The sequence below is a fragment of the Aulonocara stuartgranti genome, assembly GCF_965226115.1.
Source record: "Aulonocara stuartgranti genome assembly, chromosome: 1".
Taxonomy (NCBI): Eukaryota; Metazoa; Chordata; class Actinopteri; order Cichliformes; family Cichlidae; genus Aulonocara; species Aulonocara stuartgranti.
The window spans coordinates 39,402,452-39,427,419 of NC_138939.1; the positions used below are offsets into that span (position 1 = coordinate 39,402,452).

The 24,968-nt window shown below is 41.8% G+C and overlaps 1 protein-coding gene across 2 annotated transcripts; it reads right to left on the minus strand.

The window, feature by feature from the left end:
* Nucleotides 1-7,797: 7,797 nt before the first annotated feature.
* On the minus strand, nt 7,798-24,077 carry cttn (cortactin). Of its 2 annotated transcripts, XM_082526108.1 has the most exons (16): nt 23,909-24,077; nt 21,743-21,851; nt 21,557-21,630; nt 21,325-21,454; nt 20,302-20,412; nt 19,785-19,839; nt 18,584-18,694; nt 17,895-18,005; nt 16,710-16,820; nt 15,294-15,404; nt 11,723-11,778; nt 11,580-11,649; nt 11,237-11,478; nt 10,298-10,424; nt 9,785-9,853; nt 7,798-9,610 (listed from the first exon to the last, which is right to left on the minus strand). In XM_082526108.1, the coding sequence occupies exons 2-16, from the start codon at nt 21,824-21,826 to the stop codon at nt 9,474-9,476; spliced, it is 1,599 nt and encodes a 532-aa protein (XP_082382234.1). In that variant the 5' UTR covers nt 21,827-21,851; nt 23,909-24,077; the 3' UTR covers nt 7,798-9,473. The 2 variants fall into 2 exon arrangements, with proteins under 2 accessions (XP_082382234.1, XP_082382235.1); XM_082526109.1 differs by lacking the exon at nt 15,294-15,404 and having other exon boundaries at nt 23,909-24,076.
* Nucleotides 24,078-24,968: the final 891 nt, after the last annotated feature.

The following is a 24,968-nucleotide window of genomic DNA, read 5'->3' on the forward strand; positions in this document are numbered from 1 at the left end:
TCTCCATCCGTGTGTGATAGTTGTGCTCTGTGTCATTGGTCTCCACAAGCAAACTTTCACATTCGGTACAAGCACTGACTTCTGGATCTTGAGCCACTTTCTGCACCACCCATCCAGCTACATCAGCAAGTTTCTCCTCCTCACCTCTCTCTGGGTCACCTGGTGTGTCCTAAAAAAAAAGAACCGTTAGTGAAAGCTGAACTATTACAAAAATGTGTTGACCATGTTCACCATTTCTCCTAACCCCAGTCAGAGAACCCACAGAGACACAGAGAGCACGCAAACTCCTCACAGAAAGGTCCCAGACTGCATTTGAACGCAGCATCTTTTTATTGTGAGGTGACCGAGCCAACTACTACAGTTCGAGTCATTTAAAGTAAACCGTCTGAAAGTCTGAAGCTATGGTTCTCTTCAAGTGAGGGTGTTTGAAGATCTCAGGCATTTATTCTCGTTGACAGTCTCAGAGCCAAAACTCACTGAAATCTTAAAGCTGATCCTTAATTTTTTTTAAAAAAGGTTTCATATCTTTGTTTTGCCCTCACATTTTTTTTCTTATACAGACACAAGAACGTTTGAGCCTCGACTTTTTTTCAGTTCTTCAGCTCAGAGAGCGCAAACATAAATAATTAAAACATGCACAGCTCAATTGCCTTGATTTGCTAAAAACACACTCTTCACTGTTACTGTCATCACCTTCTGACTGGCAGGCCATCCCAAAGGCTCCCGATCCTCCTCTTCACTCTAGTTTAAGAAAGAAATACAGTTTCATTCACAAACAAGTAATAACAGCGTGATCATTCACACAATGGCCTGAAGTGAGGTTCATTCTTTTACTGAAGACATTTAAAAGTCTCTCTCAGACACGCATTCAATTGGAACATATGTGTGGCATCTTTGACCAGGTACAGTCTAACAAAGTGAACATTTTTACATTCAGCCATGACCATATGGTCATTGATAATGTCATTTGGCACAATGTGCTATTCCCATTTTATTATGCTACCTGAAATCTAAATTGCTCAGTCTGAGCCTGTCCCACCAACGTTCGTAATTATTCTCCCCTGACACCACGTTGTGTTTTCGTGTCTCCTTCAGACTTCACCTTCTTCCACTCTGTCACTCTGTGTTCCTCCCTCTTCTTGAAGTGTTTAACACAGCAATTTCCATTCTTTTTACAAAATCCACTACCATCTGTAGGGTCGTTACCTTAACTACCTAACTACCGTATTTTCCGCACTATAAGGCGCACTTAAAATCCTTTAATTTTCTCAAAAATCGACAGTGCGCCTTATGTATGAATTCTGGTTGTGCTTACTGACCTCGAACCTTTTTTGATGCGGTACACGGCGCTTAAAAAGTTGTCAAAAATGTTTTAGTACGACTTTGGTAAGCTACGAAGCCGAACCGCTTGATGGATTGTCGGAGCATTACGGCTACCGTAGTCAGGAGCCTCGCGGAGTAATCTGGGTCCTAAACTCTGTCTTCTTCACGTCTCAAAGTCAAACAAACACTGAGAGTTACAAACTGTCTAAATTCTTTCATCTGTAATAAAATGATCGATGTTGCTGCTTTACCAGGTGTAACAATTAAGTTTAACATCCAGGCATCCATGAAAACAGAATTTATTAAATGTAAAAGTTAGCAGGAAGTTAGCTCACTAGCTAAGCACGATATAGCATGTTCTGACTGAGAGATTTCTGACAACATTCAAACGTACAGCTCTGCTATCACTTCCAACATAAATGAAGACAGAAAACTAAACAGCAGTGGCGTTTGCAGGGTTACTGAAGTTGGGCTAGCTGGTATAGAGATTGATAATGTGACGTCATTCAGGGGTAAAACTGCAAAGGATTCTGAGAACTCATGGCAAGAGGTACTAGCGCACGCAGGCTTTCAATTGAAATTACATTACACAGCGATAAAAAGAAATACAAAAAATGGCAAGAAGCTGTTGTATTATTAACTGCAATAGCCGGTCGCATGACAGCCATGGGAAGCCGACGGGTAAAGACATCAGTTGTTATTGGATTACGTCGTTTCATGGGCTGCATCCTCCTGAGGCCACATTTGTAGACCGATTACGTCACAGCAACGCGACGAAGGCTGTCCAAATTCGTAGACTCTTCCGAATGCAGCCGACAAATGCGTCCTCCTTTTCGCTGAATTTGAAGGATGGGCCGGGTGTGTCCTTCGTGGCCTACCATATCCCAGAATTCATAGCGCGGCCCAGCCAAACTCCAGTTTCCAACAATGGCGGCCTAACATTAATATTTATTGAAAAAAAAATGTTCCTCCAGATATAAGAATGAATCTTTTCTTATGGACTCAAATAAGTTTTGCTGGAAAACTGAATATGTAACAAGCAAAGCTTAATACTAAACAATATATATATTAGCTGTATAATACCAGTAGGCCAGCTCTAATAGTAATTTGGTGTGGCTTTGCGGGCCAAATGTAATTAGGCTGCAGGCCAGAGTTTGACACCTATGCTGTAAATGGACCAAACTTCAGTCAGGAGAACAACTGAGATGATCCATTCACAATACGAGGTTAGTCATTAATATACTGCAACAACATGGGAATAGAGCAGCTGCCAGAGAATTCAGCATTAATGAATCAATGGTACAGAAGTGGAGGAAGCAAGAAGAATGAGCTGAGTAAAGTTTGACTTATCTGACTGCTTTGTTTCACTTAATGCGCCTTATGGTCCGAAAAATACGGTACTCCTCTTCTCCTCTGTTCTGTGGACAGCTACAGGTACCTTGGTGTTCATCTGGACAATAAACTGGACTGGACTCATAATTCAGATGCTCTCTACAGAAAAGGGCAGAGCAGGCTGTTTTGCTCTTTTGGAGTGAAGGACTGACTCCTGAAGACCTTCTATGACTCTGTGGTGGCCTCAGCCATCTTTTACGGTGTGGTCTGCTGGGGACAGGAAGAGAACGAAGAGGCTGGAGGGCCAGCTCTGTTCTAGGACGCTCTCTGGACCCTGTGGAGGTGGTGAGTGACAGGAGAATGGCGGCTAAGCTGTCATCGCTGTTGGTCAGCATCTCCCAGCCCATGCAGGAGACTGTGACATCACTGAGCAGCTCCTTCAGTGGCAGCTGCAGCACCCACGATGTGGGACGGAGAGACTCCGCAGGTCTTTCCTTCCTACTGCTGTCAGACTCCACAACAAAGATTTCGCAGCTGACCAAACACACACATCTACACAGGTGCAATAACACCAAGTAATTTTTTTTCTTCTGACAACGTAGTATTTTATTCTATTGTATATAGTGTTTTATTCTTATTATCTTATCCTAATCCGGTGTTTTTCTTAATTTTTGCTGCTGTAACTTTGCACTGTCCACTTTCTGCTGTGACACAACAAATTTCCCACGAGTGGGACTAATAAAGGCTCATCTTATCTTATCTTGTTCCCTTCAGCTACATGTCCACTGATGTGTGCTCCAATCACCATTCTCTACCACTTCATCCAACTTACTCCAGAATCCCTCTGTCCCTGTTAACATCAGACGTGTGGGGCATCCTGTCCTCACCTTCAGAACACTACTGCCATACTCTTCCTATCTACACTATGATAGAACAGTTTGAATCTACCTCTAGTGCTCCAGGCCTTGCTTCCCTTCCACCTCATCTCTTGCACACATAATAATATCAAACTTCGTTCTCTCCAAAATGCTCAGTATGTTGGATTTATCTATGCTTGGGACCGGCACTAGAAGTATACCGGGTCAAGTCCCCATCAAAAGAAAACCCAGTAATCTGGTATCTCAAATTATTAGAATATCTGATGTCAAGTTTGAGTAATTTACTATTTAAACTGTAGAATTACTACAATAGAAATACTGTATTTCAGTAAATGTGACCCGCTTACTTGACAGTTGTCTGGTTGATGATCATTAGTAGGTAAGAGTGCTGGATCAAAGCATATTAATGGAAAACAGACTGGAAGAGGAACATACAGCAGGAAAAGGTGCTCAAGCACAGGGATGACCGTCAGAGGATTGTCAATGACATTTGAGAGATCTTCCTTAGAGATCTACTAAGGAGAAAAAAACTGAACCCATGCTCAGTAATTCGGATTCAGAAGTCTGGAGGAAGACCGGAGAGGTACAGGATCCAAGGTCTCTGCGGTCTGTGATGGTTTGTGATGCTATGCCATCTGCTGGTGTGGGTAGTGGTTAGTCCACTTTGTTTTATCAGGTCCAAAGTCAATGCAGAAGATTTCAGAGGACTTCATGCTTTCATCAGCTATTACACTTTATGGAGATTCCTTTTGCAGCAGGACTTAGCCTCTGTTTATGTGCTACAACTATGACCTGATGGTTTGCTCACCATGTTATTGTTGTGCTTGATTGGCCAGCCAACTTGACTGACATGAATCCCTCTGAGAATCTGTTGGTTAATGTTGAGGTGCTGGAGTTCTGATTTTCATAAGCTACAAACCAAAATCTTAAAATTAAAAAAGGCTGAAAATATCTAAGGAATCTAGAATATGTGAAAGTTGACCTCCTGGAACTAAATCATGAAAAAAGAGAACTTCTTTAAAGTATCCAGATTTTTTCGTTAGTACATTCAAACTTACTGGACTCGCTTCCTGACTGACCACCTGGTGCCTCCTCAGAGTGGTTGAAGACGGTAACTGAAACATTTTTTGGAGTTCAGAGTAACAGCTTGGGCTCTGTTTGTACAGCTGGATTGCCATGTCCTTTTGTTTCTTGTCATATCTCTGGCCGTGTTTCCTCACCTTGGCCATGGCTATTTGCTTGTCAAAAAACTCCTTTGCTGCCTGTGGAAGGCAGTCGGAGGCAGCAGTCAGCTGATCGCCTTGGTCACTGCTACTGTTCTGCTGCTGTTCGAGTCTGAAATGAAGCACATTCATATTTACTAAATGTACTGTTTTTACTGCAATGACACATATAACCGAACTGCTACATACTTTCTTTTCAGTTCTCTGATTTTGCTGTTCATGCGGAACTTCATCAGCCGCATTCTGGCCCTCTCTCTCTGCAGAATGCTTTTCAGATCCTTGATTTTCTAAAAGTGTATTAAAAGATATTTATAGTTTCTATGAAAACAACATATTTCAATAGAAAAGCAGGATTCTTTGATTCTGTTTGACCTCATCCTTCTCTGCCAGCAGCTTGTTAAACATTGCCACGACCTGTTCATATGGGGGTGTGTCTTGCAGAGGCACTGGAGCATGAACATCAGTAGAAGGCATCTCCAAATCTAGAAGAACACAATTTCAAATGTTACTACAGCACCAGAAAAGTTACGCACAATATGTTTTTAAAAACTGTCAGAGACAAAAGAATGTAAACCATTATTCTCACTGAATGTCTGTACCTCTCTGTTCCTCCTTTATAGTGTGCAGAAGGATGGGGACGGCTTCAGGAGCCAGACGTTTTCTTCTACCCTTAAAAAACAAAGTGCAACTTTAAGAGAGTCTGCACCAACAAGTAATAAACTTCTATAACATCTGTATGTACAAATTGGTCTGTATGCTGCACCCATTACAAAAGAAAAGGGTGCTTTCAGCTAAATGAAGGCACCTGTGTGATATAAACCGTCAGGACAGCAGGTTACAAGCTAGCAGCAAATGTGCTACTGCCTAATACGTGCAGGTGAATAGTGGCCTTGTGAAAAAAAACTCACATCTGTAAATGAAACTAAGACAGCATGCTTCACACAGAGACTTGGGCCGGCTGCCCCTCCTCCAGCCGGTTCTTCCTGTTAAAAAGGACGTTTTCTTTCCCACTGTTGCCAAGTGCTCACTCATAGGGGTTGTAGGGTCTTTTCTCATAGAATATAAAGCACTGTTGTTCTGATTTAGCTTTATATAAATGGAATAAAATTGAAATGAAGTGTTGGAACTGAGTCTGAAATCTTGGAGATCGATTGTTAACTTTATTACAAGAAATACTTGGAAGCAAAAAGAAACAATGGGCTGCTTTCTGCCTTCCTGACCTACATCTGTGAGAAACAGGGTTTACCTTTGAGTTTATGTCCTTTGGCCTGAAATGTTGTTCGCAGACCACATACCCAGCTCTGTCGGACTCTTCTCTCGTCATGTCGGGGGATAAGTCTGCCCTCATCAAATTAAGAAGCCATTTCCGCCTCCTGTATTAATTATTCACATTGCTTCAAAAACAAATCAGATCAGCTTCACAGACTTCTTCTGCATGTTTCGCTTTACACGTGTTTAAGAAACAGCTGTTCGCGCATTACTTATGCCACATTTCTGCCTGACGTCATTACGTAAAATCAGAAGTGATTTAAACCAAAGTATTGCTATGTGACAGTTACCTTGGTAACGCCTCGAGGCACCTTTGCTAAAGAAAAACGAATTTGGATGTCTCTTTTTTTAAAGGTCAGTAACCAGGTAAACTGACCTTTTATAACCCTTGACTGGTGACTGTGCGTGGAGTTTTTCGCCCTCCGTGAACATTATAAACGAAAGCTAAATCAAAATGCTACGTAAGTACCTGCAGACGTTACCAAGATGGCTGCCGAGTGGCGAGGTTGCTATAAGGATGAATCACCTAACGGGACTGAGCTGATGTGATTAAATACCACAGAGTAAGAAACCTTGCGTATCTCCGCTGATGTAAGTCTTTAATGACTGGTCTGTTGACGAAAACACGTCATTAAAAACATTGTGATTTTGTGACTAAGTTACCTTGTACTGTCCTTTGGGAATGCGAAAAACGAAAGCCCACAGCCCACTCGATTATTACAGCCGCAGAAAGCACACAAACGTGGCATGCCAACTTGTTATTGTATCCACGTTGTACTAACTAATGCTCATACAACAATTACATTTGATTTTGCAAAAACTGAAGTCCACTAAGCCGCCATCTTGGTAACGCATCCGGGCAGTTATAGCGCCTTCACGTCGTGTCGGAAAAAAAAGTTTCCTGCTGTTCCAAGAAGACTGCTGCTTTATAACACATTCACCTGTTCAGCATGGTGCAAGAGTCTGACTGACCCTTCATTTCTTTAGAAATAGGTGCAGTGATTTACTAAAACGTGCAAGTATAGCAAACATAAATGCAAAATATAATGTATAATCCTAATAAGGCATAAAATGATAGTATATATTTAATTATATGGAGTCCGCCGGTGACTAAGAATTTCTAGGTGCAAAGTATTCTGTATGCTTTGAACACAAATTCAATGTGAAGTTCTTATTGTGTTCTCAAATACAGTAATTTGCAGGACAGCTTAACCTATTCAACTGTGAAATGTTCAATACCTTTTTAATGCATGTGTCTCAGATCCCAATTCATTTTGATAAAAAAAGAACAGTGAAATTCAGGCTTTTAAGTCTTTGTGATAATCTGAAACACTGGTGCACGGTCTTTTCAGTGTGCAAAAAAATAAATAAATGTGATAAATGAAACTAAAATCTATTAGCAATCATATACATGTCCACACTTTGAAACATAAAAATGTAAGCAAATTGGAGATGAACGAACTCTGCACACACTTAACAAAATTATTTTCCAAGTTGTAAATGGAGTCCCATCTGGAAACTAAGTTTTAATACAACCAACATTTTCCAAGAGTGTCACAAGATCAAAATAATATGTATGATACTGTAAATGATGTAACCTGTCCTTGTTTGCAGTCACAGCAGTACTGGATGCATTTGCCCAAAATAGTCTACAGATATCATGACATCACTGCAATTTGTTAAACCCCCGATAATTTTTAAATGAATGCGAGACGTTCACTTAAAAATTAACACTAACTAAAAGCCTGAGGGCAAAAAAACAAAACCATAAACAAGCTTATTTAGTTTATTTATTGAAACTAAAAAATAAAAAGAACAAGCAGGTAATAATGTGACTCAAGCAAACAGAGGTACAGATAATACATTTAAAAAGGTCACTTTTTTAATTATAAAACCCAGAAGATGAATAAACGAAGAAACTCTCACACGCACGCACACACCTGTGGAAGCTACACTACTGCACTCCACAGACGAGCAGTTTGTCCAGCCTGCTGCCTGTTGGGAATTATTCATGTTTGGAGAACAGACTGAAGCCCTGTCCCTCAACATCAGCTGGATACATTTCCACAGGTCATCGTCACTGCCGACAACGAGAGGTCGCACGCACCGCTGGGTCATAGCGAAGGATGTCAGTTAGGCTCCAGAGCAGTCATCACAAAGCTTCACGTGTATATCAACATGACGCACAAAAACCTCCAAGCATTCCCAGCGACAAGAAAAGAAACCCTATAAAAGTCCTGTCCACCTCCACAGAAGAACACAGTGACGGAACAAAAACCCTGCTTTTATATCTAGGACTTCTTTCAAGCATTATAAAGTATGAGCTCTATGTACATGATTCAAAGCATGAAGTCTATGATTCAGCACTGCAGAATAGAATTCAAATAACACTGTGTCTTTATCTGGTGATTCACCCAAGTAGCACAAATGAATCTCTGGTGTTGTTGGCCCTGTGATTCTGAGAACAACTTAATAAAGGTAAGTTTTCTCCAACAGACACAAAAAGACTTATTCGTACTACACGAAGCTCTAAACCATCCTCAGATTTCATCAGCGTGCACAGTTACAGTTGGAAGGGGGGTTTGGACTCCTGTGCAACACCGCAAACTACAAACACCAAGAAGCAAATGGGATCATTGGGTCATTGGACTGGACAGAATATAACCATTAATATACATGATAATCCAAAGAGGAAGGGAGATTTGTTTCACTTCAAACTTCTCCTGCTTAAATTAAGGTTGAGCTACTACACAGTGAGCACCCTGAGCTCTGTGCACATCGTTTCAGATGTTATAAGCTCGATTTAGCCATTTCTCTGCTCTTTGGTGAGACTGAGAGTACTCTTCATGATGCAATCACTGCATTTCCTCACACCAACTCCTCCAGCTGCTTTTAAGGCTGGAAGATGTTGCTGGAGGGGGAACCATCTGCAGGCCACAGGACCGGGGGGAGAATAATTAGCCAATAATTATTCACTGACATACGGAGAAGCAACAATGCCTGATCAACACCTTGTGAAGCTGAACATGAAAAAAAAAAATATTGAAAGCTGCAAAATGCAAGCTGGGACTGCATGACTGGTGTTAAAAAGTGAAATCAGCTCAGTCTCCAAATAAACTATTGGTTGCATCTTGTAGCTTTAACTCCTGCTAAACAGAGGTGCAAAGCTTTGTGCCGCGTTAAGCAGAGTATTCAGTCAGATAACCGGTTCTCCATTTTGTCTCCGATTTAAAAATAACTGAATAGATAGGAGAGAAGAAGAAGAAAAGCTGTGAGGAGCTCAGACATCTAGCATTGTGTCGGAACACTAAGATGACGCGAAGAGAGGGAGGGAAAAAGTAAAAAAGAGAGGAAAAAAAAAAAAGACCCAGGTGTGAGAAGGACAGTATCTGAAAACGTCTCCCTCCCCTTTTTTGCAAAAGCACGGGGAGACGGGTCATCATCGTCATCACTGCCGAACCTCCACATAGTTGGCTGGGAAAAGGCCGTAAGCACCTCTGCACACGCCTCGCCACCAGCCCTCGTCGATCATCTCAATGTTGGTGATGATGTCGTCGGGGTCAAACGAAATTTCGTCGTCGCCCGCTGAAATGGGAAGACATTCATGAAGAAGGAGCTCTAAATGTCTCAAGAGCTTACTGTTGATATGATAATGGTCAAAAACAAAAAAAAACTGATCCTCTAAATAATTTCATCCAGGATCTAAAGTGCACTTTGATTCTTCTATAAAGGACATACACATATATACATAAACTCTACCTGCTTGATAGTCATATAGGGCCACAGCTGTCACCCCAAGGTCCTCCCCGTAGTCGTACTGCTGCGTGTCTGCAATTGAACAGTAGTTTAAATAAAAGCTTACAGAGCAATCAGGTGGTTCTACACTACAAGGAACTCTAACCTACAGATTAACAAAGACATGACGGTGCTATAAATGTTGTTTTTTCAACTAATTCCTTATTCACACAAATCTTTCTGTTTAATACTGTTTTAAAACAAAGTGTCATTTTCTACCTTTAGACAATAAAATAAAACAAAAAAACAATTACATAGCAAACAGCAGTTTGTCAGATGAAATGTAAGTAAAAGAATCATGAGTGTAACAGGTTTTAGTCCCTTCTTGGCTCCTGTGTCCAAAGTAGAAAGCTACACTGCATTAATGCCGTCCTGTAATGCAGTGTAAGCATTCCTGTGTGAATGCCAGAGGGGAAAAGCCACCAATAACACAACAATAATAATAATAATTAAAATAAATAAAATAAAGAGCTTCACCTTCTGCTGCAGACTCCTTGGGGTTCTGGTACAGATCATCGTGCGGTGTGTAGTGGCTCTGTGGCTCTGCCTCATACAGCTGCCCTCCATTCTCAGCGGTGTCGTAGGCCTCCTCCTCCTCCGTGTTCTAACACAGTAAACACAGCATGTTAAAGACTGCAGCACTCATGTTAGAGAGAGCGCGCTGATTTGGAGAGCTAGCTTATACTATTGCCAAACTATACTGTAATAGTATTAGTAAGGTTTACCAGACACAGTAGCGTCTGAAACAACTCCAGTCCCAACAAGTTAGTTTCTCCTGATCAAATTAGGTTTTTATATGTTAAAAAAAACAAGACCTGAAGACAATGTTTTAAAGTTTGGTGTCATGTATACTACATACATGCATCCAAGCTTTTCCTGGATAATAACACGATGATGATGATGATAACAATAATAATCCACTGTTGGTCTAAAACACAGCGGTGCCACAAAGAGTGATGCAAAAGTGTCTGTGTGTTGATGGGCGATCGTGGCTCAAGAGTTGGGAGTTCGCCTTGTAATCGGAAGGTTGCCAGTTCGAGCTTGGACAGTCTCGGTCGTTGTGTCCTTGGGCGAGACACTTCACACGTTGCCTACTGGTGGTGGTCAGAGGGCCCAGTGATGCCAGGGTCCTCTGTCAGTGCGCCCCAGGGTGGCTGTGGCTACAATGTAGCTGCCATCACCAGTCTGTGTGTGTGAATGTGTGGATGACTGGATGCTTTGGGGTCCTTAGGGACTAGTAAAGCACTATACAAATCCAGGCCATTTATGTGCTGAGTTCTCTTCCTGGGAAACAGTCTTTGTATAAAAACTTTGCAATCGCAATCAAGTCCTGTAAAAAACATTCTTTGCGTCATGGGCAGCGTCACAGTGAGCTTTAGGCCTAAACCTAAGCATTCAAAAATCACTACGACTCACCCCGTGGCTTCTACCTGGTTGAACCGCTGGAGTCGGGCTTGGGGTCGGACTGGGACTTGCAGCAGGGACAGGAGACGGGGCTTTGGCAGTCTCTTCGATTTGGCGGCGCGCTGCCTCCTGCTCTTGCTGCTCCTTGGCCTGACGACGCAGCCGCTCCTCCTCAGCCCTCTTTCTGTCCTCCTCCTCTTTCTGCTTGGCGATGTTCTCAAAGCGGGCCTTGATGCTTCCTGTGCTGCTGGCACCTGATGAGAACGATTGGGAACGGGGAGGAAACAAAGTGACGTCGACTACCTAGTTTCCTCAAGTTGTGACTAACAGACGGCTGATGATGAACGATGCTCACCGGCCTCCACAGGTTTGGTTTTCTGGTAAGCTGGAGTCAGCTTCTCCACATCCTCGAATGTGCTCGCGCTCTGCTCAATGTCAGACGTAACATGTAAGACAAGGCCCTCTACAGAAAAGTACACACAAACACGGAGTCCTTACCTTATCCATGCGATCATTCTGGACACCAAACTTCCCTCCAAAGCCTTTAGAATAATCTGGCAACAAAGAGGAGAAAAAGTGAATGTTACTTTGTGTCTAAGGACTCAACCACAATGTGCATCACCAGAGCCTGTGCTCCAGAGGAGAGCTGAAACGCACTCTCTGGTCCGAGTTCAGCTGAAGCACACTGTAGGTTGACTGGGCCGACTGAAGATGTGCAAGAATCAAAGAAGCAGGAGGAAAACGAAACGGGCTGACAGGAGAATGCTGACACAAGGAAACATTTGTTCATGCGGCCAACTCAGCTTAATCTCTGCAATGAAGAAGAGCTGTGTCCGTGCAACAATAGCAGGAAGCCTTCGTTTTAAAGAATAAATCAGAAATATGCAGTGTGGTCATACAGAATCATGCACAAAATATATGCATAAGCAAAACAAACAGCATCACGGCAGTGCCACAAACAGCCAGGGGTGGTGAACAGGGAAGGCCGAGGCGATATGATAGCTGCTTTCAAGTTATTCACGGGAACTGCCCCCTAATTGGCCCTTTGGACATTTTGTTTGCTGCGTTTATGGTTTCACTGCCTTTTACGTGAAATTTGCTGATATGATTGACAGAAGCAGTCTGCTGTTCGTCCCCCTGACAGACATCCTCGTAGGGTCGTTCCTGCAGCTGGATAAAAGATCCAGGCTGCAAACCACACAGTAGGGCTGGGCCATATCATACCGTTCACGGTAATACCGGTATAATATTGGGCAACGATAAGAAAATGAGATATCGCAATAGAATATGGGTAAACACGCATGCGCAGTGCCTTTGTTTTAATACGCACATGGTGGAAAAAGCATTTCGGCGACGGAGAACGAGGAGGGTGAAAGCAGATTGTAGAATGAAATGGATGAACCAGAACTGGTTTGTAAAATGCTGCAGCTTCAGTGGTGTGGAACTGGTTTAGCTTTCGTCCGTCAGATACACAACAAAGCACTATTTATGGTAGAGAATGCTAGCGGGCCGTCGTTATTACCGTGTTGTTTGGAAAATACGGCGCACTTAAAATCATCCTTTGAATTTTCTGAAAGTCGACAGAGCCCCTTATAATCCCGTGGGCCTTATGTATGAACTCTGGTTGTGTTTACTGACCTCGAAACGATTTTATGTGCACGGCGCTCGAAAATCTGTCAAATTTTTTAGTACGACTTTGCTGAGCTACGAAGCCGCACCGCTCGATGGATTGTCGGAGCATTACGGCTATCGTAGGCGGAGCGATACGTACTGTGCTTCAACATGATATTACCGTATTGTGTGTGTATAACCTCTTTTTAAGTTTTGTGGATATTATACATGGTTATGCTGAGGATATGTCGGCCAGTTTCCACTGGAAATGCCTTTTGGTTAAACTGTCAGCGAGGAATTTGCACTGTTACATTTTTATATAACTTTAATGGACATAAAAAACAGCTGCTTGTTTAAGTGAAAATACATTCATGGGGTTTTTTGCACTAATAAAGTTGTGGAGTTGTAAAGTATTTTGTCTAGTGTCAATTATATCGTCAGTTATATCGTTATTGCAAATTTTCAAATGTATATCGTGATAAATATTTTTGGTCATATCGCCCTGCTCTAGCACACAGCCTACTGGGAAACTACTGTCTGTATTCATAATGCTGAATTATTAATGTGTCACACTGGGTTATAGATATACTTACTGCATAAATTGAATTTATAAATGCCAAAAATAAGCGCACTACATTTTCTGTATAAACCAGCATCTATGACAGCGTATCGTCCATGTAGTGACTGATATCACTTCATCCAAAGTGAAGGCAGTTTGCAGCTGGTAGCAGAAGCTCAAACAAACTGTCATTCAAGTGCTTTCCTGTTATGTAAAAATAAATAAATAATAATAATAATAATAATAATAATAATAATAATAATAGGCCGGGGGCACCTGAGCAGTGCAGACTTGATGGAAAGGATTCATATTGTGAAAACTCTTTGGCCGTCTAATGGAGAGGATCCAGGCAGGCGACCAGCAGCACCACTAAGACCTGAGGCCTGTACTACAAAGTTCAACATACTCAGTATATGCATATATTATCAGGCTACAGCCACCCCAACATCAGCGATGAGGCTTAGCCGCCACATAGAGGCGGTTATCAACTTGAGTCAAGTAGTTTGAGACTCACTGTTTTCTAATGCCTCACTACAAAGAGCATTCACACACAAAGGTCTGAAGACACTGGAGGATTGGATATGAATTTACAGTTGTGTTTTCTGCTCAACTGACAGGCTTTGTTGTTAAATTGTTGGTATGCTTTCTAATGCAAGACTAGTTGGTGCTAAAAAACAAAAAACAAAAACAACTTTATTAGGTACACCTGTTCATATCGAATCAGCCAATCACACACACTAAATGCTTTAAGACATGTAGACAAGCTAGAGTCCTAACAGAGCATCGCAATGGGGAAGACTATTTGCATGACTTTGAACGTGGTTCAAATGTGCCTGTCTGGCACCAGCATGGCTTTTTGGTGCTCAAATATTTCAGAAACTGCTCATTAGGGCTGGGCCATATCATACCGTTCACAGTAATACCGGTATAATGTTGGACAACGATAACAAAATGAGATATCGCGATAGAATATGGGTAAAACGCGCATGCACAGTGCCTTTGTTTTCATACGCACATGGCGTAAAGTATTTTGTCTAGTGTCAATTACATCGTTATCGCAAATTTTCAAATGTATATCATGATAAATATTTTTGGTCTTATCGCCCTGCTCTGCTGCTCATCTCCTGGGATTTCCCTGTACATCCATCTCGAGAGTTTAGAGATGTGGTCCAAAAACAAAATGAAAAAAAAAAAAAAAAGTCCACTGAGCAGCAGTTCTGGGCAGAAATACTTTGAGGCCAGAGGAATGCATCATGGCGTGTATCAACAGTTCAGGGTGCTGTTAGAGTGAGGTCACAAGACTCCAATGGAGCAACTATTATCAGGAGATTCACGTAAAGGGCAGCTGGCAAATCTGACAATCGAAGCAATTCTGAAGGTAAAGCACTTTATAAGAACCATTTACAAGAGGCCCCAACTGATTCTGGCAAGATGTGTCTAATAAACCAGCTGGTGACCGGCAGACTCACTTTAAGTGATTGTTAGTCCTAGGCGCCACTTTGGGATCACTATATCAAGGAGATCAGATAAAATTGAAAGTAAATCACTTTGCAGAACAGGCCTCTGGGGCTGGCGTGCCGGTGCCCGTTCACGGCTGTCTTGAACGCGTAACACTGCATCTTCTCACTCACCTGCACTACTGCCTACATTTGTTTGTTATAACAGTCTGATAGATTCCTCTGCCCCTCCAAGGCCTTACAATAGGATTGATGACAGTAAACTAAAAGTCTCAGTCAGTGCTGCACAGGTGGGCGTGTCACTGTGGGAGTGGGAGGGGCTTCTGTCAGAGCCAGCCAAAGAAGCTAAGAGGGAGGACTTTTCATAGGAAGGGAAGGATCAGGAGGAGCTTTGTAAAAGGGAGGGTGGGGTTGGGTGACGTGCTCAGGAAAGTATCTGTGCCTTTTTGGGACTCGTGCTTGGCCAGGTTCTCCTTGTGCTCATAGCCCAGGGCACACTGGTCCTGCCTCTCCACCTCTACCCCATACTTCCCTCCAAACCCACGCTTATAGTCTGCAACACAATATATACACATATACGGACAGACAAACATCACACACATATTACAAAATACACACCGAATACATGTAAAAGACACACATATAGCGACAATGATGCACCCACCAGGCTGCGTGCTAACAGAACGACAAAGAAAAGGCCTTCGTGTTCTTGCCCGTTCACTCAGCACTCAATGTTCGGATTCACTGCGAATGGTTTTTACAACTATGAAGAGGCTTTTCCTCTTCAGCTGGTCTGCTCCCTCGTTACCTTCGTCTTCAGTAATGTCTCCTCTGCACATTAATATTTCCTCAGTTTTAGGAGAAAGGAATATTTGTGAACTGAAATGACTTTGAAAACTGAGTAACATGACGTCTGCTACCAAAAGCTGCAGAAATGGTAAAAGCACCTCGACAAATTTGTAGCCAGGGATTATTAAGGATATGAAAACTATAGTTTAAGATAGGAACCGTGTATGATGATCCATCCAAGTAACAGATGGGAAGAGAATAAGCGAGAAGTGGAAGGAGATGATGGAAGGAGGAAGATGTTTAGAAGGACAAAGGAAGGTGGAAGAGGAAAGGATAAAAATGAAGGAGGAAAGGAACAAAGAGTAGGAGGAAGAGAAGGAAAGAAGTAGTTAATAAGAGAAAGGAGGAGTAAAGGAGAATAAGAACCAGGACACAAGAAGGAAGGAAGGAAGGAAGAGAAGAAAGAATCGAATGAAGGTTAGGGTGAGGAGGTAAAGGAGGAATAGGCCCCACAGAAACAGAACACAGCATGTGATTGATTGGAATCTTTCAGTTTAGGATAAGGACCCACTTCCCATCAAAGAAATGAAAGTATGAGAGCAGACATAAGAGTAATGTTTGAACTGCTCCCATTCATTTGCTGCATGAACATCTGATTGACAGGCCAACTTCTCTGACCATCTAGAAGTGGCTCTGCATAGAACTCACTGTGTGAATGCCTTTTAGTTTAGATTCATTTACATGCTTGTAATGTCCTGAACACAGCATCAGCTTAAGACCCGACATGCAAATATAAATCTGAGCTGTGGGTTTCGTTTCCGCTTTCTGAGCCATTTTTGCATGCTAGTTGAGGAAGTTGGCAACTTTTTAAACACCGCACTGGAGCCACAACAAAACCACATCTGAGATCGAGTACACGGCCGAGGAGGAAGTTTGGTTTCACGGTTGATTTGTGCCAAACTCAAACTTGTAAAGGTGGCCATTTTAATAAACCCTTAATTATTTCATATCGGCAGTGCATCCGTGCGAGTGTCACGCTCAAACACAGAAACCAACTCGGCACCAGTACCTTTCTGGGACTCGTGGAGCTGCAGTTTCTCCTGGTGGTCCCATCCCAGAGCCGATTTGTCCTGTCTGTCAGTCTGCACACCGAATTTGCCCCCAAAGCCCTTCACGTAGTCTGCAGGGAAACATGACACACAGACGCAGGTGTCTAAGATAAAATGTTTAATGACAATCTTGTAATGCTACTTTTAAAAAAAACAACACTGCACCATTTACAAGCTACAGCAGAGAAAGTGCTTTAGTCACTTCTATCAGTGTGACACTAGTTTTTTTGTTTGACAAACTTTATATTTAAACATTATTTAACGTTTACTCATTCAATCCTAACAGCGGAGGCAGCTGCATGTTGCACATCATTCGTTCCAAACAGGAATTACAGTGAGCGGTATTAAACTCTGTCTGCTGCCCACCTATTCCAACAATGATGCTTTAAAACGCCTGACTGATTTATACCCAAACGTAGGTTACAAACACAGTCGGGGCATTGTGGAGGTCGTTTATGCATTTGATACGAGTCTTATCTGCTGTTGGCCAATGAGGCGTGACAAGCAAGCAGCTACACACAGCTGCTGTGCTGAAACTGCAAAATTACAGACAAGTCAGGACAGACATGAGGGTGTGACCTACTGAGACCCTCTGGACACAAAGCTGCTAATAACACATCAGCAGCGCGAGTTTAACAGCACGAGCTGAAAGCAAACAAAAGCTGTTTACTCTGTCGCTCGTTCTTTCACGGTAACAAGGAATCTAAGCAGTGAAAACAAGGTCACTGCACACAACAACAACTAGTATGTGATTTTTTTATAATAACAAAACTCATCCTATTATTACACCCTTCAAACTTCAGTCACAAATTATATAATAAATAATTAAAATCAGAGACAGTAACTCCCCTGTGTGAAGAATCAGCTCTGCATAGATGTCACCATCTGTGCGTCACATGCTCCACCGTTCTGACCCCAAAATTCAAATTAATGACTTTTTTTTTCAGCCAAAATTACAAAACAAGTTTGAGGCCTGTGTGACTGTTGGGTTAAACGTTTGTTTGTAATCTGACCAACACCACTTGTGTCAATAAAATAATCTGCCATCAGTTTGTTTGCACGCGCTTCAACCGTGATCAAAATAAGAGCGTCTTTTTTTTTTTTAAGAAAATAAAATGTTCACAGCGAGTGCCGACTGCTGTTACCTTTCTGGGATTCGTGCCTCTCTGTTTTGCCTTGATACTCGAAGCCCACGGCACTCTTGTCCACCTTGTCCATCTCAACGCCAAACTTGCCTCCAAAGCCCTTGGCATAATCTGCCAAAGGCCCAGGGGAGAGGAGAAAACAAAGTTCAAAACAGAAAAACTAATTTTGCTTATGCATCAAGTACGTTTAGTTTATTCAACATATGATGTTGTCTTCTGTGTCAAGTGGAAATGTGCTTATTGAGAATGTAGACAAAAAACAAAAACCCCCTACAGATGCTGACTACCTGATGGATGTTAAGGTGTTAAACAAAAACAGCAGTCCAAATTGAAACAGCCTCCCAGCCCCAAAAAATAAAAAAAATAAACTGGAGCCATGGAATGAAAACATCGTATGTACAAAACACCATGTAAGATAACTTATAGTCTTTAATTAGAATGCATTTTGATCCAGGGCAAAAAAACAAAACAAACATGCAGCTCAAAGCAGTTAAGTTATTGTTGTGCAATCTCAAATAAGCAGGCTGAGGAATGATGGAATGAAGAAATGCAAAAACAAACATGATCTGCCAGGACCTGCAGGCTGCTGCGCAATTACAGCTCTAGTGTCTGTCTGTCTGTCTGTCTTCACTTTTGCCATCTTTCTGCAGATTAATGAGAATGCCATACGGCAGGAAACCTCGACAAACCTTTCTGGGACTCGTGTTTCTCGGTTTTGCCTTGGTAATCGAAGCCCACGGCACTCTGGTCGACTCGATCAGCCTGCACTCCGTATCGCCCCCCAAACCCTGTGGTGTAGTCTACATAGCAGAGCAAGGAGGAGGGAAGGGGCAAGGTTCAGAGATCAGGGTGAAGCAGTATGGGAGCAGTGATCGTGGAGCAGCCCAATTCCAAACTCCCTATTGACACTTCCGGGTGCTAGCCTCTGGGTCATTCCATTCAAAAAATAAAAACTTTATAAAACTTTAAATTTGGAAAAGTTTCCACTTGATCTCTGCAGAATCAGCTGAGATATTGACTTTAACAATAACTTGAGTCTATTTAATGAAACAGTCATATTACAGACTTCAAGTACATGGGAAGGTGGGCTGAAATTTGGCACCTTTGAATTTGAATATAAAAAAATAAAATATTAGAAACAAAAACAAGATTTTGGCTTCAGAGAGAGAGTTGGTGTAGAATTGATTTAGTTGCTTTTTAAAAAATAAATACATTTAAGCAGAGCTTGAATATGCTCTGCTCATTAGTGCTGAACCCTTCGCGTAGATCGCTCCTGCATGCTGAAATGCATTCATTGAATCTACTCAAGTTATTTTGCAAAAATCAGACCAATTCTGACAAGCTCAGGTGGCTAAACACTGACATTTCATGGGATGACTCAACAGCTAAGACAGAATCACAACAGTAAAGACAAACTAACAAGATTATCATGCAATCATATCATGCTTTTTTAATTACTCATTGAGGGCCATGTACATCTTATGTACACCTACTGTAGCAACAAGGGACAGCAATAAGGAAGCATTGGAATTGGGCAGATATTCAGGACTGTGGTTCAAAGCACTGTTGAGGGAATGAGAGCAACAAAGGTTGACAGCCTGGGTAAGCAGCCTCAGCACTGAGAGCCACGAAGCCTTCCTGAGTAGCAGGATCACTGCAGTCTGTAACTGTAGTTTGTTTTGACTCCATCCCAGCACACTGGGTCTAACAAAAACGCCATTATTATGTCTCAAATTCTAGCTTTAACCTGATTTTTTCTTTTTTATCCATCTAATCTATTACTAATGTGTCCACTGAGTAAAGCCTTAGTTCCATGTCCAGGACACTTTTGCATATCTAAAGAAGTCAAAACCAGCAGTTTTGCAAAGACATAACAAATAAGGACATCACCTTTCTGTGACGCGTGCTTCTCCGTCTTTCCAGCATACTCAAACCCAACAGCTGACTGGAAGGAGACAGGAAGAAGCAAAGCAGTTATTCTACTGATTAGACGCATTTAAAAGGTTTGCATTCGTAGCGTGCAATGTTGTCGAAGTTGTGTAAATGACATGCAAATAAGGCTGCCATGGCTGATTAAACTCAAATCTTCGTTTTTGTCATTTATGGAGAAGGTTTTGTGACACAGCATGCTTCCTTCTGAAACCGTAGGTCTGTAGTTTTACTTCCAGCCAAATGTGCATGAACACTGCTGTGCAGTAGAGCAATTACTCTTGATGTGGAGGAGATACGTTCTTTAGCAAACTTAAAAACAAAACATGACACATACAATACAATGCATCATTTCATTTTTGTAAAAAGAAGGTGTTGGGGGGCGGGGCTTCATTTTACACAGCAGGAACATTACTAATAAAAAGTGTCTAAGAAAGTGTTGTGCTACTGTTGGAATGAGGTCAGCAACAGGAAATACCTGGTCAACACGGTCAGCCTGCACTCCAAACTTCCCCCCAAAGCCCTTAGAGGTGTCAACCTGGGAGCAGTGCTTGGACAGTTTGCTCTGGTAGTCGTGTCCAACAGCAGACTGTCAAGGTACAAAGACGCAAACGTAAATGCATGTAGATATTTAAAATGCTGCATAAAGCAGAAGACTGACAACGCTAATGAAAGATGGCAAAAAACATGAAAATAGAAGGAAAACTAGGCACAGCCAGCAGGAGGTGTATCGACTGTGGAACACTAACTACTGACTTAGCGCGCACACACGCACGCAGACACACACCTGCAAAAGCACGTAGCAAGCTGGCTGGTTTCAGCTACATGAAAAACCACAACTACAGGAACTACTAGTTTCAACCCTCCAAACAAAGAAACAAAATAAAACATTAACACTGTAGTACAGCTGTGCACACAAACAATGTGTTACACTTATTTTAACAAATCAGTCAGACTACTAGGAAATTGTTTCCATATTTTCATTGACTGTAACTACACGTGGTTTTCATCTTTTCATCAAATTCTACAATTTTGTCAAGTTGGAGTTGTAAAGTGAAAAAGCTCTGCAGCCTCAGACTACAGCACACTCCCTCACCTTGCCAGACGTGCTTATATTAGAATTGGTCTGTGGCGAGCATCAACCCTTAAACCCTTAACAACAATAATAATCTTTGGATGTCATGTGAAAGCAGACAGACCTGTTATGCAACAGGTAGGGTCATTCCCTGCAGTAGAATTTGCCATCTTTGTTTTCCATTTATGCACAATTTTAAGCAAGACCTATTAGAATTTGCAGTTGGGGAACACTGATCCCTACTCTTTACAATGAAAAGCAATTTCAAATGTCTTCAATGATTCACAGACAGACAAGTTCCTACAATACAAACTGTAAAGGATAGTTCATGTAATTCTTACCAATCTATAAGAAGAAAAACAAAACGACAACAAACAGAATTTGTGTGTCTTTGATCGACTGCACAGGTCTTACTGCCTCCCTCACCTTGTCCATTCGATCTTGCTGCACTCCAAATTTTCCTCCATAGCCATGCGAGGCTTTGGGCATGTTCTCCAACTCCTTCTGCTTCAGGTTGGTATGCTCCGTAGAAACAGTCTCACGCAGACGGTGTATACTACACCAAAGACAACACGGTTAGGACACACAATTTGTAGATTTCCCACAGTGCATTTATTCCCAAAAGGAGGAAAAAAACCTAAAACAGTCGCATCCTTACTCTATGTGCTCCTGATGGCCTGAGCCAGCCACCGTCTTGGCTCCCCAGCGCTGCTCCTTCTCAGACACATCATTCTAGTTTTTTAAAAACAGAGTAATAATGTCAAAGCCAAGAACACTAGTGAGCAAAATAAGATTTTATTTAAGTGAACCAAGAGGAACTAGAAACAGGAGAAAATACAGGTACCTCAAAGTCGGGGTCAGTCTCCCAGTCGTCGCCTCCATCGTCTACAGACACATTGACTGACTGTCCAGCTGCTGCCTTCCACATGTTTGTGAACCGTATGCCACACACACTGAAATAAATTAAAGACAAATATTTTACACAAGTTGAAGAGGTAGAGGCGTCTGAGGACAGGCTCAAATTTGAAGCGACCTGATGGCTAAAGTTCAGGAAACAACGAAACTTAAAAATATACAGATCAACATTTCAGTCGCATCTGAGCCCACTGACATTCTGAGGCACAACTAGAGTATTATTTCAGTATTACCATTTTATTATTGTTTCCCCCACTTTTCTTCCAGAGAACATTAGTTCTATTAAGGAGCGCAAAACCTATTCCACAAAAGCTCAGTCCCAGCATACACCACCTTATTATCAGATATGCAGATATCAGTCTGCAGGGCATCACTGATGCACATTTATCTCTGCATGCTCTGCAGAAAGTAAATTTATAACTTGTAAGTATTTTCTAACACCTTTCTGCAGTAAAAGGTTTGGGATTTAAGCTTTTTTACTTTTACATTGAAAATACGCTAACGTCAAAAGAGCTTGATGTGGCGAATCCAGAAATCTGGATCCTCACATGAGCTTAAGTTGGACTTGTGAATAAATGTTTACCATACATGTTGTCATTTTACTTGACAATTACTTTTCATCTGATTCAATCAAATTCTTTTATCACTTAGCTGTAAATTCAGGTAAATGCCCTTTCCATAATTCCATAAGGATATTTAATTTAAGTGGGTGGATGTGCCAAATTTTCTTGTCGGAGCAACTGAAACAAACCACCAAGCAACAACTGAAAAGCAGTAAAACAAACAAAAAAAAAATTCTTATAAACTTGCTTTTCTTTGGAACTTGAACAGTATGTTTGCTCTGCAATTCAATTTTTCTGTGTTTACCCAAAAAGACATAACAGTGGAATTTATGTTGTTTTTATCCAATGATGACAAAAAAATTATTTGTATTTAAATCAAACTAAAGAAGAGCCCAAGTATGCAATCAATGCTGTTTTTTGGAGGTTTTGTGTAAGTTCTGAGTTAATAAATGATCAAATCGATCGACTCATCAACTAGTCTGACAAAAGCTGCATTGATTACTTATAACTACGTAAAAGTAGCTGCACATAAGATCCATGTTAAGCTTAAATGCATTTCTCTATTTCAGCATTGACTGAATACAAATTAATGACTGCTGGTACAACGAAGCAAGACACCCGACTACACCAAGTCCTCTACGCTTATATAAAGTGGACGATTAACAATCTGTAAATTCGCTTATGACATGCGGCCTGTGATCGCGCATCTGTTAGGAACAAACGCTTTCTGTGGCAGTCCCCACTCCTGACTCAGCACCATGTGGGCAATCAGCATCTGTGTTCAATCAGAGGCTGCGGGAGACGTGGCTCCATTCATCTCAGTACAGAGAACAGAGGGAAGGCATCGGGACCAGGAAACTGTAACCTGGCAAGTCCCTACACCAAATGTGTGATTTGTGTCCCACAACACAACCACACCCATCTGCTGCTCACATCGAGCTGCTACTCTCCTTGACCAGGCCTGAGACACGAAAGTCCACTTAGGTGTGACTGTGGTGCAAATAAAATGCAGATAACAGGGAGCAGTTGGCACAGTTGACTATTCCAGTCCACATAGGAAATTTCCCTGAAGCTCTCTGTGACATTGACCTTAATAATGGTTTTCCTTGCCTCGGTAAAGTAGGCCAGACTTCATTTGTCAGGACTCAAACATGAACCCGTTTTTGCCATAAAAACGGGTAATGAAATTATGTGGCGTGTTTCTGCTGATGGTCTCAACGGGAACACTGACACAACTGTCAGTGATTCAGGCTTTAATTACGGTTTGAACCGGGACACAGGCTATGGAATAAGATGTACACCTAATCAATGCTTACTGACACACGACGAATCAAAGTTAGATGTCCAAGAGCGGTAAGAAAACTATAAATTACTTAAATAACTGGAAATTGTGTCAGTCTAGCTGTGGTATTTCCTGTTCCAGTTTCCAGCTAGCTGGCTGGCTAAAGCTAACATGCCTTCTGGAATGATGAAGCGCTTCGGCTCGCGCGGACACGTTAACGTGCTCCACCGAAATAATAGTTCATGCTCACCGTTTGCTACAAAGCTAGCTCCGAACAATTGAGTGTTAAAACTCCTCCGGTAGGATATGGTCCTGTCGCAGCTGTAGCTTCGACGGAGAAGCGTTTGTGGATCAGCTCGCGCTCCCTCTTATCTATCCGCGCGACTCTTCCGGCTCTCCCAGTATCCCGTCCTGTTCGCCACAGCGTCAACGTCACAAGAGGGCGTTGCGCGACCTGTTCGTGGTTTTCTAAATGGAATTTAGTGGAAAAACAGATTTCTTCTAATGCTGCAGCTTAATAAAGCCGCAGGGAACTGGTGTTTTCATTTTGTTAACATGGGAATGTATCCAATAAAATCAGTGCTAGGATACGAAATTACGAAGAGCCTGCCTGGATTTGCCTCACACAGCACTTTAGACTTAAAGTCACATTTTAACTATACCTTCATCATTTGTGCCTACAGTCACCCCAAAGACGCATTTTAAGTCAGGAAAAACACTATAAGCCTGCTTTGAGTCCCGCTGTTTGTCCAAAATTAATAAAACGACTGTGCTTTGATAACAAACAAACTTATAGCAACCGAGTAATTATTGCTGGTTCATTGCTCTCTTTGTCATGGATTTTCTCACACACATCTATAATATTCTGTAGTAGATGCTGTGTTTGTGCAGAAAATGTCTTCCCACGTTACTTTTCACGGTTTACTGATTTTTCTGATGGACATCGAGCACAGAGATGGGCTCAGGAGCCTCAGGTTGAACACCCTTGGACTAGAGGGAACCCAACCATAAACCTTTGGTCGTGGTTTACTTTTTTGAAACGAAAGTTAGCCCTTCTTCAGTAACTACGTTGATTTTCTACTGTTTGGTTATCACAACTTTCTCAACAATTTACTGAAATTATTTGTGCAAATTATTCGTTTTTATTCTTGTCACATCTATAAATAGATCTTATTTAGAGAGAAAAAATCCTTCCGAACAATTTTGAATTTGATTATGTCCTTTGATTTTTCTTTTTCTTTTTTTTTTTAATTTCTCTGAGCACTGCATGTTCGGACTTTTGGGGTGCATTTGCTGGGATGTTCACTCCT